Source organism: Tachysurus vachellii, chromosome 14, assembly GCF_030014155.1.
Source record: "Tachysurus vachellii isolate PV-2020 chromosome 14, HZAU_Pvac_v1, whole genome shotgun sequence".
Classification (NCBI taxonomy): Eukaryota; Metazoa; Chordata; class Actinopteri; order Siluriformes; family Bagridae; genus Tachysurus; species Tachysurus vachellii.
The window spans coordinates 10,228,051-10,245,841 of record NC_083473.1 but is presented as its reverse complement, the minus strand read 5'-3'; the positions used below and the strand labels follow the sequence as shown (position 1 = coordinate 10,245,841).

At 37.8% G+C, this 17,791-nt stretch overlaps 3 protein-coding genes across 3 annotated transcripts; 1 reads left to right on the top strand and 2 right to left on the bottom strand.

The window, feature by feature from the left end:
* Window positions 1-969: 969 nt before the first annotated feature.
* rpl26 (ribosomal protein L26) lies at window positions 970-4,871 on the bottom strand. The gene is made up of 4 exons (XM_060887045.1): window positions 4,755-4,871; window positions 3,829-4,001; window positions 3,205-3,345; window positions 970-1,141 (listed from the first exon to the last, which is right to left on the bottom strand). The coding sequence occupies exons 2-4, from the start codon at window positions 3,994-3,996 to the stop codon at window positions 1,013-1,015; spliced, it is 438 nt and encodes a 145-aa protein (XP_060743028.1). The 5' UTR covers window positions 3,997-4,001; window positions 4,755-4,871; the 3' UTR covers window positions 970-1,012.
* A 4,852-nt stretch (window positions 4,872-9,723) lies between these two features.
* LOC132857071 (interleukin-17B-like) lies at window positions 9,724-12,492 on the top strand. The gene is made up of 3 exons (XM_060887035.1): window positions 9,724-9,849; window positions 9,976-10,295; window positions 11,433-12,492. The coding sequence occupies exons 1-3, from the start codon at window positions 9,829-9,831 to the stop codon at window positions 11,668-11,670; spliced, it is 579 nt and encodes a 192-aa protein (XP_060743018.1). The 5' UTR covers window positions 9,724-9,828; the 3' UTR covers window positions 11,671-12,492.
* Window positions 12,493-13,959: 1,467 nt separating this feature from the next.
* Window positions 13,960-17,223, bottom strand: arsia (arylsulfatase family, member Ia). Its single transcript, XM_060887023.1, has 2 exons — window positions 16,931-17,223; window positions 13,960-15,632 (listed from the first exon to the last, which is right to left on the bottom strand). The coding sequence occupies exons 1-2, from the start codon at window positions 17,221-17,223 to the stop codon at window positions 14,240-14,242; spliced, it is 1,686 nt and encodes a 561-aa protein (XP_060743006.1). The 3' UTR covers window positions 13,960-14,239.
* Between the last annotated feature and the right edge of the window lie 568 nt (window positions 17,224-17,791).

The following is a 17,791-nucleotide window of genomic DNA, read 5'->3' as shown; positions in this document are numbered from 1 at the left end:
GGAATTTGTTACAGTGACAGAAGCTCCACGGTGTAATAGAATGACACATGAAATAGAAAGAGTCGGTTCTCTTAGAAGATATTTGAGCTTACGTGAGAAATTTAGGGACAATTTTCAACTGCACATTAGATGTGGGGTGTGTTTGTTTGCCTCTCAGCTGTGTGTATGAGGCAGTTAGACAAAGTCCAATGCACAGCTGCTGGAAAAAGAATCCCTCTACATATATAGTCAAGTTTTAGGGAAGGAAATCAAGATTCAAGTGAATAAAAAATCTTTTAAACCAAGCACAGCCATAATAAATTCAGGGATGCATACTGTAGTGCATTTGTATTGCCTGCTGAGTTAACATTTGTTTCAGTAGTTTGCAATAAAGTTTAAATTATGGGAATGTTTAATTAGAAGGAAAAAAAAATTAGAAAAAAAAAAAGATTAACAAATTTGGGGTTCCCAAAAGATTAAATTCTTATTAATAACCTAAATAAAATGATCTTGGTCAAAAGCAGGATCCCAATTACTAGATCCATCATGTTCTTATTACTTGCACATTAAGTGGTCACATTTAATATACTGCAGTTAATAATAGTTAAATCGGCTTTAAAACTTCCTCTTTCCCAATTCACAGATTGTGCAAATGTGTAAACCTGTTTCAGGATTCTTCCACTCCAGTAGAGGCTTAGTGATTAAACATTCAGCACAACTGTTGCACCTCAATTCACAGCTGCTCCAGGGACATTATATTGGCTGATTTTACTGATTACTACCAAGCTGTTTTGTGCAAAGAATAGATTCATCAAAGACTTGCATGAGTACAAATACAGTCTCATTACCTGATGAAATCTGTAAAGACCAAAATTAAAATTAGTCCACTTAATCCCTTTTTTGTGTGGGGGAAAAGAGAGGGGAAAAAAAAAAAAAAAAAAAAGTATTCACATTCCCCACACATCCACAAAAAGACCCAACACAATTGCAGACTTTTTTCCTCAGACTTTTATTGTTAGCAAAAAGGTAATGTTCACTCTTGCATTTTCTCAATGGTCTCCTCCTTGTATTTGCCCTTCTCCTTGCCGTCTTGCCGTGATTTGGCTTTGCGCTCCAGGATCTTCTTGCGGTCCTTATCCAGCTTTAGCCTGGTGATCACAACCTGGTCAAAAAGTAGAGAGGCAGTTAATTTTAGACTTGTATTAAATATGGAAACATGCAATCTGTAAAACGTAAGAGAAAAAAAAGACATTGATAGTCAAATTGTGTGTAGGTGCGCTGCATCAATATAGCTTTCAGACATTACCTAAATCAGTTACTTTACAATGTTCCTAGTTATATATGTAATGCAATATAGTGTACATCAGTGGAAAAGGAGGACTACTTTTTTGAACACAAGGATTCTAAAACAACATTGAACTGATATCAGTCAAGAGGAAAAGCCTTCCATCACAACCTTTAGAGTTCAACACAAGCACTGGTCTTCAGAAATAAACTGGAAAGTCTGGCAACAGATTCAATAAATAAATTGTGTTGCTTAGAAACTGTTGCATATGAATAGCCAATAAACATTTGTGGCCCTGTAAAAGTTTGTATATTATATATGACAAAGTAAAGCAAACATTTGGATCTTTACTTCACAGCATTCAAAAAAGCCACATTAAAACCATGGCACGCTATATGCACATTTTAATCACACATGCAGGCCGTCTTTTGAATAGTTTATATTCCACCCATCTGTAAAAGCAAGAGGCAGCACTACATTACAACACTTTGTCCATGCTGAATGATCAGCAAAAATAGCAAATTCATGAGGCACAATAATTGTTACACACAATGCTGCTGAGAGCATTAAAGACAAAACTTTTTTTTTTAAAACAATTTGGACAGGTTAAGTTAGGTTTTATCTTGTTTAGTGCAGAATGTGTAGTGGAGTACTGCAGCCTCAAGTGTTTCCAAGGTTATCAAATTTATTTTTAGACTCATAATATACACCCATAGTCATCTTAAGGTCATTAACACTTTGGTCTTAGCCAGAATTATAAGTAAGCGTCGAGTTTAGATTCACTATTCAACTCCACAAGTAGTGGGTGTGTCTTAAAAAGAAAGTACATCAACTAATATATAAATCTCTCTTACAATTCAAGCATAAATCAGCCAAAATCAGCTAAAACCAACTAGGGATCACACCCCAAACAAGATAAAGGTTCAGAGTAAAGCAGTGCCCTGACAGTCACTTTCAGACCACAAGCTTCACTTGCACCTGCTGCTATATCCACTAAACACAAATGAGTCTGACACAGTGAGACCTCATGTGGCCTCCTCACCTACAGCATGAACACCCTTTATATATACACTGCATTACAGACACATCCAAGACCTTGTTTACTCCTGACTGCTTCGTGTGTATTGTATTTGAGTTGTATGCTTTTAATAACAAGCATTTATTTTTGCAGTCAAATGAGTTTCCTACTAGATAAAAATCAGATCCAATACACTCAATATGAAAATCATCTCATAACAATAACAGCCATTTTTCTAGTTATCAGTTCTATGCAAAATTATTACCGCTTTTCCACAGACTTAAATTTTCTTAACGACAATCTCACGTCAACTTGGAAATGTCAGAGACAGACACGCACTGTTTACTTCACGGACAGTATCCCAAATCACATAGTGAGCTTACATCACTTATGCAAATGTGGAACACCCAAAACATCGCAACATAAAACCGCACTTTCAGCAAATTTTTTAAACAAATCAAACATTTTGTTATTCAAACACTAAGCCTTTATAGTGTCAACAGTGTTTATGCTCAAAAACAGTCTAGAATATTATACAGGTAAGTACTTTGATACAAAGCTCTAGCTTGTCCTGTCTGCTGCTGTTGTCCCATCAGACAACTTAAGCACTGCACTACACGCATATCATAATAATTTAAGGGATGTCTACACAAACGAAGGAGAAGGATATGTAGAAGTGTCTTCTTGCATACATACGTGTAGTTAAAAACATAACCCTGCTCTAAAGCTACATACCTTATGACAAAGCTTTGGGAGTGGTTTCAATTATTAAACAAGACTTAGACCGAAAGATGTGTTTACACATTGTATAACAAAAGATGACTGTGTTTGTGCTTTAAAATGCACCCTGAATGCATTTCTGTGGATAAACACTATACACACAACAACGAAGGGTACACCTTTTGCAACACACTTCTCATACCTTGCTAGGGTGGATGCCCACATGGACAGTGGTTCCATTGGCCTTCTCACGCTGCACACGTTCAATGTAGATGACGTATTTCTTCCTGTATACCTGGACAACTTTGCCAATCTGCTGGCCTTTGTAGTGTCCCCGGACCACCTGTTCATTTTTTAAAACAATAAATAAAATAAACAAGCAGAGATGTAAAACTCCAACGCAGCAGTCTATTACATTTTAATACATCCAGTCACTGCCACAACTTGAATGAAGTACAAAAACATGCAGACATTTGTTAGAGGGCAAGAACATATTTAGGCAAAAATCTAAAGCACAGGAGCTTTGCAAACTACAACTGATAGTCCATATCCATTCAGTAAAATGTATACAAGTGTGAAACATCTGCTGTAATGTTGCCTGCCACTACGATATTCGAAACACCAGGTCAATCAGACTAAAGACATCTGAGGTATTGTATGTCCTTTGCAAAGCCTGTATGTCAACTAAAGCTCATTTTATGACCAAGCTGTCAAACTTAAAAGACCAGTTTAAATCTGTGTCACACTTATCACATGATGGACCTGCAAATGTCAATCAATGCAAATTCAAAACATTACAACATTGCCAAAACGGTGATGGCCTTACCTGGACTTCATCGTCCTTCCGGATGGGCATGGACCTTACGTTGTATTTCTGACGGAGCTCTTTAGACAGAGGTGAAGACATTATCTTCCTGCGGATGTGTGACGGGGCATTGAAGTGCCTCTTACGGTTCTTACGCCGGGAGGAGGTCACAAACGGATTGGTCTTCATGATGGCTGTGGACAAGTAAATAATGACAAGTCAGCCAGGTGAGAATACACTGATGTACACGGTGCACAAATTAATCAAGTGTGCTGATGTACACGGTGCACACACTAATGAAGTGTGCTGGTGAACACAGTGAACAGTGCACACACTAATCAAATGTGCTGGTGAACATAGTGATCAGTGAATACACACTAATCACTGACCAAGTTTTAAAAGGAGAAACCACACAAACTATAGAACCATTTCATTTGACAAACAGCTCAGTGATAAACAGATACAAGGCCTTAAATCAAAAATAACTCTAAACACTGTACCGCTACAATTACGTGTTTTACCTTAAACACGTTACAGTTGAATGTTCTTGTAGGGCGACATTGAGCCGTTAGCTAAAAGAACACAAACGCGTAGAAAAACCAACACAAACGCTGACTTTCCCGACTACAGCCTTCATAAACTCATATTCTGTTACATAAATAAATAAAGTGTGTTTGTTCTCCTACGACTCGACACGTAGGGATATTTTAACAGCCACACAGAGTGAACGCTATGTAGCATTATGCTACGTAGCTATGTAGCATTATGCTAACACGGTGTTTCGGCTATAAATGGGGAGTTTTTTAGGGACCTTGTTCGGAAATATCACCGTTCTGTGAACATTTATATCGTTCTATATCGCTGAATAGGGATTTAGAGGTTTTATAGACTACAGTGACTCGGATGGACAAAGATAGAACTTATAGACATTTTCCAACAACGCTTACCCTACTGATTATTCCGCTATGGCCGCCGGAAAAGAGGCTGCAAAACTACTTCCGCCCGAATTAGTCGTGCCGCAAATATCGCGAGAACAAAGGTCTTGTGCGGGATTTGAAACTTCTCTCCCACGTGGTGACTTTGATTGTACCTCAGATTTCACAAATGTTCTTTGGTTTTGGAAAAATAGTTTAGAAACGCAAATTATCTGTAAAATTTCGACATAATCTTTTTTTTTTTCATTTAACATTAACGCACAAATCCTATGTGGATGTTGTAGTTTGAAAACTGTTATTTTTGCAAGAGATTTGGTATTCACCCAACAAAAAAGTGTCACATGGCAGAATATCACGTATCATGCACCTGTTATCGACAAACACCTAGAGGAAAATGGATGTTATTGTGATTAATGTGATGTAACGTGAGTTAGCCATCCGTCCGAAGATGAATAAGGATGTGCGTGTTGATATGATAAACACCTTAAAATAAGACAGATTATGATCAGATGCTGAATGCAATGCAGAATCGGTTCTGAAAATTTACATCATCAATAAGGTGTATATGTGGTCTTAATATTAGCGTCTTAATTAAACGGTTTTCTGTTAGGAGAAAACACAAATTTTATTATATCGTCTTTCTATCTGGGATACGGTGCCGTTGTTTTAGCAGTAGACAGCATTTGTGATTAATGTGAGAGAAATTTGACAGCTTTTACAGGATGACGGTGATCGTCTTACACCATCTTTGTTGATTTGAGGAGAGATGGGATACAAAAAGTACACAGGCAATTGAATGAAATATTAACATCGCAGCAAAGTTCCAAAAAATGTGGTTGGAAACTTGACTCGAGACTCGAGTCAAGCGTTACTCGAGCGTTACTCGACTCGAGCGTGACTGCGGATTTCGTAAAATATATAAAAGAATTAAAAATTATAAGTCACGGAATTGCTATGAGTGTATTTGGTGACATCTCCTACAGAGTAATTTTTGCATTTTCATGCAACATAACATTTGGCTATCGTGTATGTTTGTGTCTGTGTGTGTGTGAGTGAGAGAGAGAGAGAAAGATCAAGGCATGTTTGTTGGCGCCTGTGTGTTTGTTGTTTAACTGCCGATCTCCTGGGATTTTCACCCACAACAGTCTCTAAAGTGAGCAGCAGGTCTGCAGACAGAAATGCCTTTTTGATAAGAGAGGTCAGCAAAGAATAACCAGAGTAGTTTGAGCTGACAGAAAGTCAGAATAACTCAGGAAACCATTCTGTACTGCTGCAGTGAGGATAAAAGCATCTCAGACACAACAGACCAGATGGGCTACAACAGCAGAGGACAATATTGGTTTCCACTTTTATCAGACAAGAAGAGAACGTTAATTCTCCAGTAGGCACAGGCTTAGCAAAACTGAACGGTTTAACCCTGGAAAAACATTGCTTGGTATGATGAATCTCAGTTTCTGCTGAGGCAAAAAGATTTGTAGGGTCAAAATCCAAAAAAACAACAACATTAAAATCGTAATAATGAATTTAATTATGGATTTTATTTATTTGTTCATTTTAAAATAAGCCTCACATATTGCCTATTCACACCTTCTCCACAGATATAGACTTAAACGCATAATGTACTGATCTCTTACATATTTTGTAATACACTATCAGAATTGTGTGATTTAAATATAACATATGAATGGTAAATATTGACAAAATCAAGGCTAGTGTGTTAACGATTTCAGGAGTGTAAAGTATTCCGGTCTTAAATTTGACATTTATTTGATCAGACAATACAGCTTTTGATCAATTTTAAAGTCTTCTTCCTAGTGCATCCTTTTCTTTTGCCTGCTCTCATAAATCAAGTGAAACGCAAAAAGCTTGCCTTTCACAAATCAGACAGCTGAATGAAATAATGTTGCCTTTCATAAATCTAAATTTAGGAATCAACTTCCACTATTATGGTAGAAATATGATACGCTTAAAACAATCGAGCACGTGAAGGGAGCGGATGTGTGTACTTTGCTCTGAGTCAATAAAAAAGACTCAGGTGGTGAGAAGGTCTAAGATGTTTCTTCCTAGTGTTTTTGAAAAACCCGTCAAAAGACACTTTGCTCTTAAACCACAGAGAGAACAAACCTCAAACATAAGGTTCGATTTCAATGGAGAATAGATTAATGCCTGATTCTTTTGTTTTATGAGAAATAAATAAAGCTATTGGGTTTCCAGGTGGGTTCCATGTATGTACATGTAAAAAGGAAAAGAAAAATGAAAAGGTTAGCCATGGTGTACAGAAATTGTTGTTGAAGACAAAACATTTTTTGGAGTTAAAATGCAATTCTATTGCATAGAAGTGAATACATTTGTCAGTGGCGTTAATCAAAGAAATTGAGAACATTTTGTTGATAGTTGCATATGAAAGTAATCTACATTAATAAATAAGTAAAAAAAAAAGTTTTATCTGTACTCATAATATCATATTATTTACTTTACATATACATATATATACATATACATATATATACATATATACTGAATATACTGAATACAAATTAAAAAAATATAATTTTTATAATTTAATTTAAAAAATGTTTTCTCATATTCATCTTTTGCTCTCAAACCTAAATGTCTTAATTGTATGTAAAAACAGCAGAATTGTCCCTGATATACAAGAAAGTACCGTACACCCTCATTAAATTCTATGTTTTTATTTATCAAGTACTAAATAAAATATTTTGTAGTCATTGAAAAGTTCTGAAAACAAATAACTAAATAAACTAAATCAATAAGTTAATTAAAACATGTTACCATTTAGTCATATAGTCATTCGTTCCCAAAAAGTAAACCTTCAGAAACCAGAAGGGTTAGAAGGCAATCTCCAAACAACTTGAAATTCACCATTTCACAGTGAGAATGAGTGTTCAAGAGTGTTCAAATGAGTTGCAGATCTTCCCAGAAGTTACATAATGTCACTTGCAGGCACAGAAAGCTACATAATGTGACCTACAGACCCTTCCAAGCACATTAAATGTTTATGTTCATGACAGCATAATCAGAAATGACTGCACATGAATTGCTTCATGGAAGGATGACTAGGAAAAAGCCCCTTCTCTCCAAAAAGAATATGACAGCTGAACTGTATCTGAACAATCCACTATATTCTGATACAATATCCTTTGTACTTAAGAGACAAAGGTTGAGATGTTTGTTCATCCTGCACAGCACCATGTTTAGTGGAAACCGAACACAGCATATCACCCAAGACACCTCGCAATGAGCATCACTTTATACCAGACAAGCATGAGGTCATCTGTCCAACAGCGTATGTTGGGCAAAATGTGGTCATGCAACATGACAGTGATCCTATGCAGACCAAAAATAAAGAAAATGTCCAAACCTCAACTCAATTCAAATTACCTCAATAACCGCTTACTTCAAGTTATTGTTGTTAAAGCTGGTTCTACATCTTACTGAATTACAACGTAATCTTACTTTTTAAGATTTACTTTTAGGGAAATGACTACATACTGAAATCAGTTTACGTGTGTGTGTGTGTTTGTGTGTGTGTGTGTGTTTGTGTGTGTGTGTCTGTGTGTGTTTGTTTACCATGACTACAGAATATTAAAGTATGTATGATCATCCAGTGAGTTTAAAACGGAGGAATGTAGAAATGTGCATGCATGATTTCCTCTGTGACATGATTCAACTAAAGCATCAAATGCTAATGTAAATTTCAACAATGTAATCTTTATTGTTCATGAATTTCTGTGGTATATTATTACTGTGAAATACTGAACAAAACCTAGAAAAATGCTTTTTAAGATACCATACAGGGTAAAACAGCAGGCTATAATAATCATTTTATATTTTATTGTTTACTGCTAAAAAAATGAACATATTTCTTGTTATTTCCTGTTCATTCAGAAGCCAAGCATTTTTACAACTCCTTAAGCTGTTGCTTTTATGTTTTGAAGCCCCTTTGTGTAGCATTAATGTCAGCATACAATTCTATATTTTTATTTTATACAAAATCTACCACAGGGTCATTGTAATGAATACTATGGCCATTCTGTTGCATATGTAGACTGTTTCCTTTTGTTATAGTGGGCTATATTATATATTTTGTTTCTCTCCCAGTTGTATAACTGGGCCAGTTTCATTTTTTACAGCTGAGTGTTTAACACACTTTAAAACTCTGCTCTTTTGAAGCAGAGGCTTCGCTAATGAATTGCCCTAACCTGCCTCAAAAACAGGTGTTCTTTCTTTGGTCATCTCAATAGGATCCATTGAAAAGAAGCACATGCCAATAAAAGAGGATCAAAGACAAAACCTTGGATGGCTCATGTCCGTAGTGGCAGGCAATGTTCTATGAGAGAGAGTTCCCAGAGTGCACCTATAGACCTTCAAAGTACTATTTGTTTGCTTTGTGGCAACAGGGCTTAAGAACTTCCTGAAAAAGAAATAAAAGGCGTATTTAAGTAAAAAGGGGGCAAAGCAGACAAGGAGAGCACAATAAAGCACAAAGTAGTGATGATTCAAAATTTTCTTGCCCACTTAGACTGCAAATAATGCCTTACTCCTTTTTTATTTTATATTGTTTGATATATTTAGTCCAAAACTTTGAGTGAGTAAACATGTTGATCCAAACTAGTACGAACAAGTATAGATCAGAAGATATTTAGGCTAATCATTATTTTTAAATTAAATTGAGAAGCAATGTGTTTTCATGCTTATCCTGTGCTGATATTCCTTCCATGATTATCAGCTTGGAAAAACTGGAGCAGCAAAATGAATCATATAGGCATAAAGTCCTGTAGCCTGTTAGTACTGTAAGGTGCTGTTTGAATTCTGTCCTCAATGCTGCCTTGTTTTGTATTATGTTCATTTCCTCATTTTTTACAGCATAATGTGGTGTATACTTAAGTGACCGCACAGGCTGTAACGCTCATTTGGCTCCACCTTCAGCTGCCCAGCACAGGTGTGTCCTCACCTGTGACAAAACCTGGTGTGTAGTCACACGCATGCTGATTGCGGCAAAAGGTGTTTCATACTTGGTTGAACACGTGTGCCAAATGTAATCGCGGCGACCTGGTTGAAAACCATGGGCAGATTTTGGAACGAGGTGAGTTGCAATGCCGTGGCTTACTGGAACGTTTCATAGGGAAGCATTTTTTGCAAATTTATACTTATAACACTTAAAAAAAAACAACTGTTACTTGATGTGATTCTTTCACTCTCTCGCAAACAGCTGTTAATGGTGCTGATGCTGGCGGATATTTTGTTCATGGCGTTGGCGCGCAAAGAAGGCAAAGTGCGGAGGCGCAAAGTGGAGGGTCAGCAGGACACGCAGCCGCAGCGCAACTCAACTTCTTTTCAGATTCCTCTCGACCCCATACTGACCGGAGACCACACAACCGGAGCCGGAGAACACGAGGTGGACTTCGACAAAGCCATAGATGACATGGTGTCGCAGGTGAGGAACAACCCGGCGCTGTCCAAAAGCAGGTGCGTGGTGGACCGCCACCTGTGGATGTCCAACAGCCGGAGCCTCTCTCCATGGTCGTACAGGTGAGTCGAGCATCCGTGGTTTATTCCCCCCTTTTTTTTTGTTACATTTTAAAATAAAACCTTCCACGTTGTTAAATAAGGATATGGAGGAAAATTCTATTTAAATCCTTTCTAAACGATCTATACAGATGTATACAGATGCGTGCAAACATTTTGCTTTTACAAAGAAAATGATTTTAATTAAGATGTTTATTGTGTTTGGGTTTATAGCTATACTTCTAGGGTTTATTAAGATAAACTGTTGATAATGGAAACCTGATATCAGTTCCTATGTTTGCAGATATTTCTTTAGTCTATATAAAGATAAGGGGACTTATTGGAGTGTTAGTTATATAGTGTTAGTTATCAGTTCATAAGTGTGTTTATGTTTGCTAATCTGAATTTCAATCCAATTCAATTCAAATTTATTTGTATGGCTCTTTTTACAGTTGACATTGTCTCAAAGCAGCATTACAGAACATAAACATAGAACACAAGGTTATTATAAAAAATAATATATATTCTATATTTCTGAATGGAAGTTAAATATTCTTTAATAAATGGTGATATAACTGTTAATAAACTGTGTATAAATGTTTCAGTAGATTCGGTAGATAGTTGTGTCCCCTTGAGTGTATATTGTTTGTACTTTTAGTTTAACTCTTTTACCTAGAATGGTGTATACTGTATGTAGTGTGGCTTTAAAACTTGACTTTAAAAAACTACTTACAGACCACTTACAGTTCCTGATTAATCATTTTAAACATACATTATATTTACATTTCCACGTCTACACGTCTAAGATACATATTAAAGGTAAAAAGGATAAGGGTATGACTCCTGCAACAAGGTACACTTGAATACCCTTTTTACAGAGTAAAAGAGTTGTAAATTATAAATTATTTATTTATTTATTATTTTATTTGGCCTAGAAATTTGCATTCAGCTGTTATTAACTGAGTAAGAAGGGCTGTAAACATATGACCATAAAGTAAAATGATGCAGCATAGAACATGAAAATATTTGTGCAGGTTTCTTTTACTTCTAGAAAAAACATAATTTGTATGCTATTCCCACATCCTGTATTAAATTGCATTAACATCAGATAACAATGTAAGAAGTGTCATTACTGGTATGCTCCACCCTGTACTGCAACAGGATCAATCACGACGAGAATCGCAGGCCTGTTGACATACCAGAGGCCAAGTGTGCATGTGCAGGGTGTATTAACCCCTTCACCATGCAGGAGGACCGCTCAATGACCAGTGTGCTTATCTACGCCAAGATCCCGGTGAGGCGATTGCAGTGTCCCCGCAAGAAGAAGAAGAAGTGTGTGCCGCGGTACCGCACCGTGGTGGAGAGCATTGCCGTGGGCTGTACGTGTATAGCAGGCTGAACATCAAACTAATCTTTACGAACTCTCATTCTGATCACGTGTTTTTATTATTACTACTGCTCATGTACATCTTCAGTGTCAGGTTGCTGAACCAAAACATAAACACAAACACAGTGTGTACTAATGCACCGGAGCAACTATTTGTCCATTTTGTCACAGTTGAGTATTGTTGTTGTTGTTTTTCTTTCTGTCAGTTATAATAGCCTTTTTATTAGCCATCTAATCATTTAGCTCCTACTTGTTACTCTTTATGCAGATATGTTATGCAGCCAAGTTTTTCAGACAATTTCTGTTTCTCTGTTTCATTCCCTAAGCAGTGAGGCAACATAAGAGCTTCTCCTTTTTCTATTTGTTATTCTTTAAGCCACAAGGCCAAATACAGCTGTATTGTATTTACATCTACAGAATATGTCAGACGCCCTTATCCAGAGCAACTTGCATTTATCTCATTCAGCTGAGGGTTGAGGGCCTGGCTTGAGGGCCCAGCAGTGGCTGCTTGGCAGTACTGGGATTTTCATGATCGTCTGATCATTAGTTCAAAGTCTTAACCACTGAGCTATCAATCTTTCCTGAGATTTCCATAGTCACGGTTACACCTTGCTGCTTTTTTTTTATTATCCTGTTGCTGAAACATATGTTCCAGGGTTGAATCTTACACATTATGTATTTTAAATGCCTCATGAGCTCAGGTCTAATATTTTGTTCCACTGTAAAATATAATGCATGCATTTATTACTGACACAGTATGTAAGGTTAGTTGTGCTAAAAGCATAATAAATAAACTACTCAAATACATTAAGAAATAAAATTCTTTAAACAAAAGTGTGCGTATGAAGGCTAATATTCTACTTAACTAAAATAAATTGTGTTGTTTTTTTTTTTACTTATATTAATACTATGTTATCTAATATCAATGTGACAGTGCCTACTGATTACCAATGAGTGAAAGTCTGTATAGTATGGAATCTGCTTTATTAATTAAACATGCGAACGGCTTAATACAGAAGTCTTACATTTAAGCTCTTGGAAATATGTATATTTTGCCAAAACACTAAAACTACAATAGACATCAAAATACATCAGTTTGCAGCCAACAAAACCAGCGCAACAGCTCCCTGGCCTGAATGGAACCAAAGATAAAGGATTAAAAATAAAATTAAAGGATACAAAGACCATCTGACAGCACTGACCAATTAAGATACTATAAACTTTGTTTTTTTCTGGGAAACAGGGTCCTGGCCATAACAGACCTCACACTGATTAGGGAGCAAGTTACTGATCAACTCAATATAAAACATAAGTTTGATGTAAATATCACCTCAAACCTCAATGTAGCTAGGAATCTAAACCAAACAATCTAAAATCCTTTAGAATCAATGATTCACATATCTTAGAGAAATAGTGATGGATGCTTTTTTAACTATTAATATCTGCATTTGGTTAATAATACAGTTTTACCTACTATTTCATAGTTAGTGCTCTATGATGAAGACTTGCTGCGGTATCATCACAGGATGTTTTATAAAAGTCTCATCAATGTCTCTGTAACTAATATATAATTAATAATTTAAAAAAAATAATCTTTAAAAAATAATTAGGAACAAATGAATAGAAAAGAAATAAATACAGAGAAAATAAATATAGAAGTCAATAAATTAAGTAAATACATATCAAACTCAACACAAATAAAGCGATAATTCAAGCTTCCTTTGTATGTTTTAAAATTTATGTTTGTATATTTTTTTATTTTATTTAATTTATTTTTTGACAGATTTGGACTCCCACAATATCTTAACTTTAAAATATTCAATATTCAATCATGTCTCCAGATTCAGGTTTGTTAATAACACCATGAGACCACTAGAGGGCAGTCCCTTTTTGGTGATTAATTTAAGTCCACATGCACGTCAGTAAAAGTGTTATTACAAAAAAAATGCCAACAATGCATGCAGAACACTCACAACACATACATATGACAAATACTATGATCTATATTGAATAGCTGATTATTCTGAAATAGTAAGCAATCCATTTAATAAGGATTTCATAAACAAATAAAAAGCAGCTCGTTTAGGTGTGTGTGTGTGTGTGTGTTTGTGTGTGTGTGTTTTAAATCCACAGTGTGTTATTGTCTAGAGTATCTACAGTAGACCACAACAAAAAATGCATTCCTTCATTCGTTTCATGAATCTGTCAGTAATTTTTCAGTCCATTTTTTAGGTTGTACGAGCAATACAGTACACTCTTAGAAAAGTGTTCTTCAGCAGTCTTATAATGTTTTATAGGACAATAAGGGGTCTTCACTGACCTTAAACTTACTCTGCTTTAAAGTAGGTTCTATGCAGTTTTAGTGTTTTAAGGTTTGTAAGACAGAAGGGCCTTGCAACGTACATGAGTAGAGAAAAAAATAGAGAGGTAGAGTATGTAATACAGTACAGTCAAACAGCCAAAAGATTAGGCCATGAGAAACTTGTAATGAATAATCAAACAAAAGACTTGTAAAAGATGTAAAATTTTTAAAAGGTTTTCAGAAGGTTAGGAAGTAAATCCCAGTTATCAGTTACACCACTCATATCCTATTGGACATCATTTTTGTGCTAAGTTTTTTGAAAAATGATCTCATTTTGCTCAGCTTCTTATTCTTGTCATTTCTTCTCCTGTGATAAACTTGGTGCCAGCTGTCTGCTTCTTTATCCCCAGCCCAAGGCCTCCACGCCCCTCCATTCAGACTCGGATCTGCCCTTGGGTCCTCAGCAGGGTAACGAACAGGCACAGCTGTGCGATTGTAAAACGCTATTCTTGCCAGCAACTGCTTTACCACATCAGGCCTCTTCTCAGCCATGTCGTAGCGCTCATATGGATCTGCTGTTATGTTGAACAGCCATAGTGATTTGCGGGCTTCGGCGTGACGCTCAAGATCCCACCAGGCTCCCGGGAAGTTTCCTAACACCTGAGGTGGCGTCCAGTCCCCATAACCCGGCTCTCCTGTCAGCAGCTTCCAGTCTCCCATTCGCACTGCTGCCTGTACAGCAGTGTTCCAGATGCCATATCCGCCCCGCAACGAGCCATGGCGTGAAGGCACATACAATGGGTCGATGTTGTGGAGGATCTCATAGCGTGGGGACTCCTTGCCCTCGCTGATCGTTTCCCAAATGTCATACCCATCTAGTCCATGCAGTTGGGATACATTCCCCCCTGCCAGGCGCACCAATGTTGGGTACCAGTCAGTGATATGAACTAGTGCCTTGCTGACTTTCCTCCGTCTCCTGAGAAGTGGGCTGTGGACAAATCCCACTGCACGCATGCCACCTTCCCAATATGTCCCCTTCCTTCCTCTGAGTGGCCAGTTGCTCCCTCCAAATAAAGGCTGGCCCCCGTTATCTGTAGAAAAAATAATCACACTATTGTGGTAATAGCCATATTTCCGAAGCGCGTATGTTATATTGTGTACTGCCTCATCCACAGATGAGACCATGCCTGCATATTTGCGTCGATGAACATTCCCCATGTCACGATACGGATAGATGTATTCCTTAGGACACTGTAAGGGAGTGTGTACAGCCTGGAAGGACAGGAATATAAACAGAGGCTGTCCTAATGGATCGTGTGATGCCAGAATCTTCCGCACTCTGCGTGTGTACAGATGAGTAGAATATCTTCCCCGATATCTCCATGCCACGGTTTCACCTTCATGGAGATCGTAGCCACACCTCCCTGGGCCATCACAGGAGTCATATGTGTAGTAGTCCACACTGCCTGTCAGGGAGCCAAAGTAGGTATGAAAGCCACGACGAGTAGGGAGACAATCGCGCTTGTAGAAGCCCAGGTGCCATTTACCCACCATGTGTGTGGAATAGCCAGCGTCCTGGAGGCGCTGCGGCAGGGTGACCATGTCAAAAGGCAAACAGTTGGGCTGCCGGGACCTGATGATGGAATGCTGGAGACCTGTGTGGATCTGATACCTGAGGAGAGGGAGGAGGATTGGGTTGAATTTGAGTCTGAAGGAGAAGATTCAAATATGGTAATGTTTCTGTGCCATACATGATAATCATATTCCTATTACCAAAAGCATTTGCTTTGTTCTTTCAGGATCTAAATCTACATCCAGATTTCTGAAAAACTGTTTAGGAATGATGTCAATTTTGAAAAGCACAATATAGCTAAAATTTGATTTGCTTAAACTCTCCAGTGTTTAATCTTGGTCTTGTCTCAATCAGGAATTATATAAACACTTGAGATGTTCACCATTCATAAGCATAGTTATCAGGATGTGCATGGATCTATCACAGGTCAATTATTCATTCATTCATCTTGAGTAACTGCTTTATTTTGGACAGGGTGGTGATGGATCCGGAGCCTATTCTGTGAACTATGGACAATCTATGACTAATTTTGTGAGACTAATTTGCCTTCTAAGATGTTTTTTGGACATTGAAATGAAACCAGATAACCTGGATGAAACCCAATTAAATACGTGAATAATGTGAAACTCAGCACAGGCAGTAAATCAAGGTCAGACCCTGAAGAACAATTATCATATAATAGCAAAGAAATCCCGTGGTGATTGAACACTATGTGTTAATTCAACACTTGCTATTATTGTTTTGGCTGATATTTCATCATGATTCGTACAGTATGTGATTTCAGGATAATCAGAATAATCAGAATGTTCAACATAATGTCTGTGAGTTTCCTAGAAATTCATAGTTGTAGTGAGACAAGGCTTCATTATTTAAGAACTGTTAAGAAGTGTTGTGAAATGTCTTCATGACTACACCACACATCTGGATGTCCTGACTACTAATGCCAGATATTGACATCATTGACATCAAGTTACATCATCTAACAAAATATGGAGGAAAGACAAACGATCTGAAGCCATCTTTGCCATGGGAGCTCATGCAGGTATTAAAAGCATGGGGTGGCAAACACACTACACTTAAAAAAACATTACACTCTCAGACTGTACTGTTTCTTGTCATTGAGAAGGTATCCTCATGCTGATGCGTCTTTAACCAATAGATTAAATTCTAAAAGGTAATTATAATTCAGTCACCTTGAATCTTAGTTATATGTACATAATAGACACATTTTCACATAAAAATATACATATCAAGGCTACAGAATATTAAATAATACCACCCCAAAGACACGGAATTGTATAGTGTAGTAGCTAAAAGGGTGCCAGCTGAGGTGGCCATCTGGGTTGGAGGTATAGAACTGAATGCAAAAGTTTCCATTCCATTAGCATTAGATTTACCTGCCGGTTAGAAACTGGCTGCGAGAAGGTGTACAGATCGGTTGCACGTAGTAATTCTCCAGCTTCACACCGCCGGCCGCCAGTTTATCCAGCGTGGGTGTGCGCATGTCACGGTTGTGGTAGCCGATATCGTTGAAACCCAGGTCATCTGTCATGATGAAGATGATGTGCGGTGGTCTGCTCGGGTTCGGTGCCGCAGGATCATTCTCCACCTGGTTCTGGCTCGACCAGTCCCAGGCGAGGAAACCAGCACCGAGCATCACGGAGAGACTCGCCAGAGCCGCCCCGGTCATGGCACCGCTACAGTGCGCGCTTTCAGCCTCGGAGTGCACAAGCCCGAGAGATCATTCACTCCTTCATCACAGCCTAGGGCTTTAACACTGACAAGGTTTAAAAACCAGCCCCCTGTTCGTGTTCCATCTCTGACAGGCCTTGAGGTATAAATCTGATCTTCACATTTGGAACAGAAAAGCTTGCGTGCGCACGACCTGTGCGCCAGGATCCGTTTACTTTGTAGGAAAAGTTCCTTAAAGACCTCTCTCTCTCTCTCTCTCTCTCTCTCTCTCTCTCTCTCCTCTCTCTCCCCCCTCTCAGTGGTCGCTTTAACTCCGCCCGGTCAGGCTTACATACACTATATAGGCTTGAGTGGGTCAGATGCATATATTTAACTGGGCTGCTTCAGATTTCTAGGTAAAGCCTGTTACGAGTGAATTAGATTTCTTACCAGTAGACAAGGTAGACAAGGAGTCGCAGGAGCAAGGCAAAAGTGCACTAAAATATGGAATTATTTATTAGACAACAGTGCATTTGTATAGTGTCTGATTTACCCCTTTGGTACAAAATGTAAGCACGTACTGATGT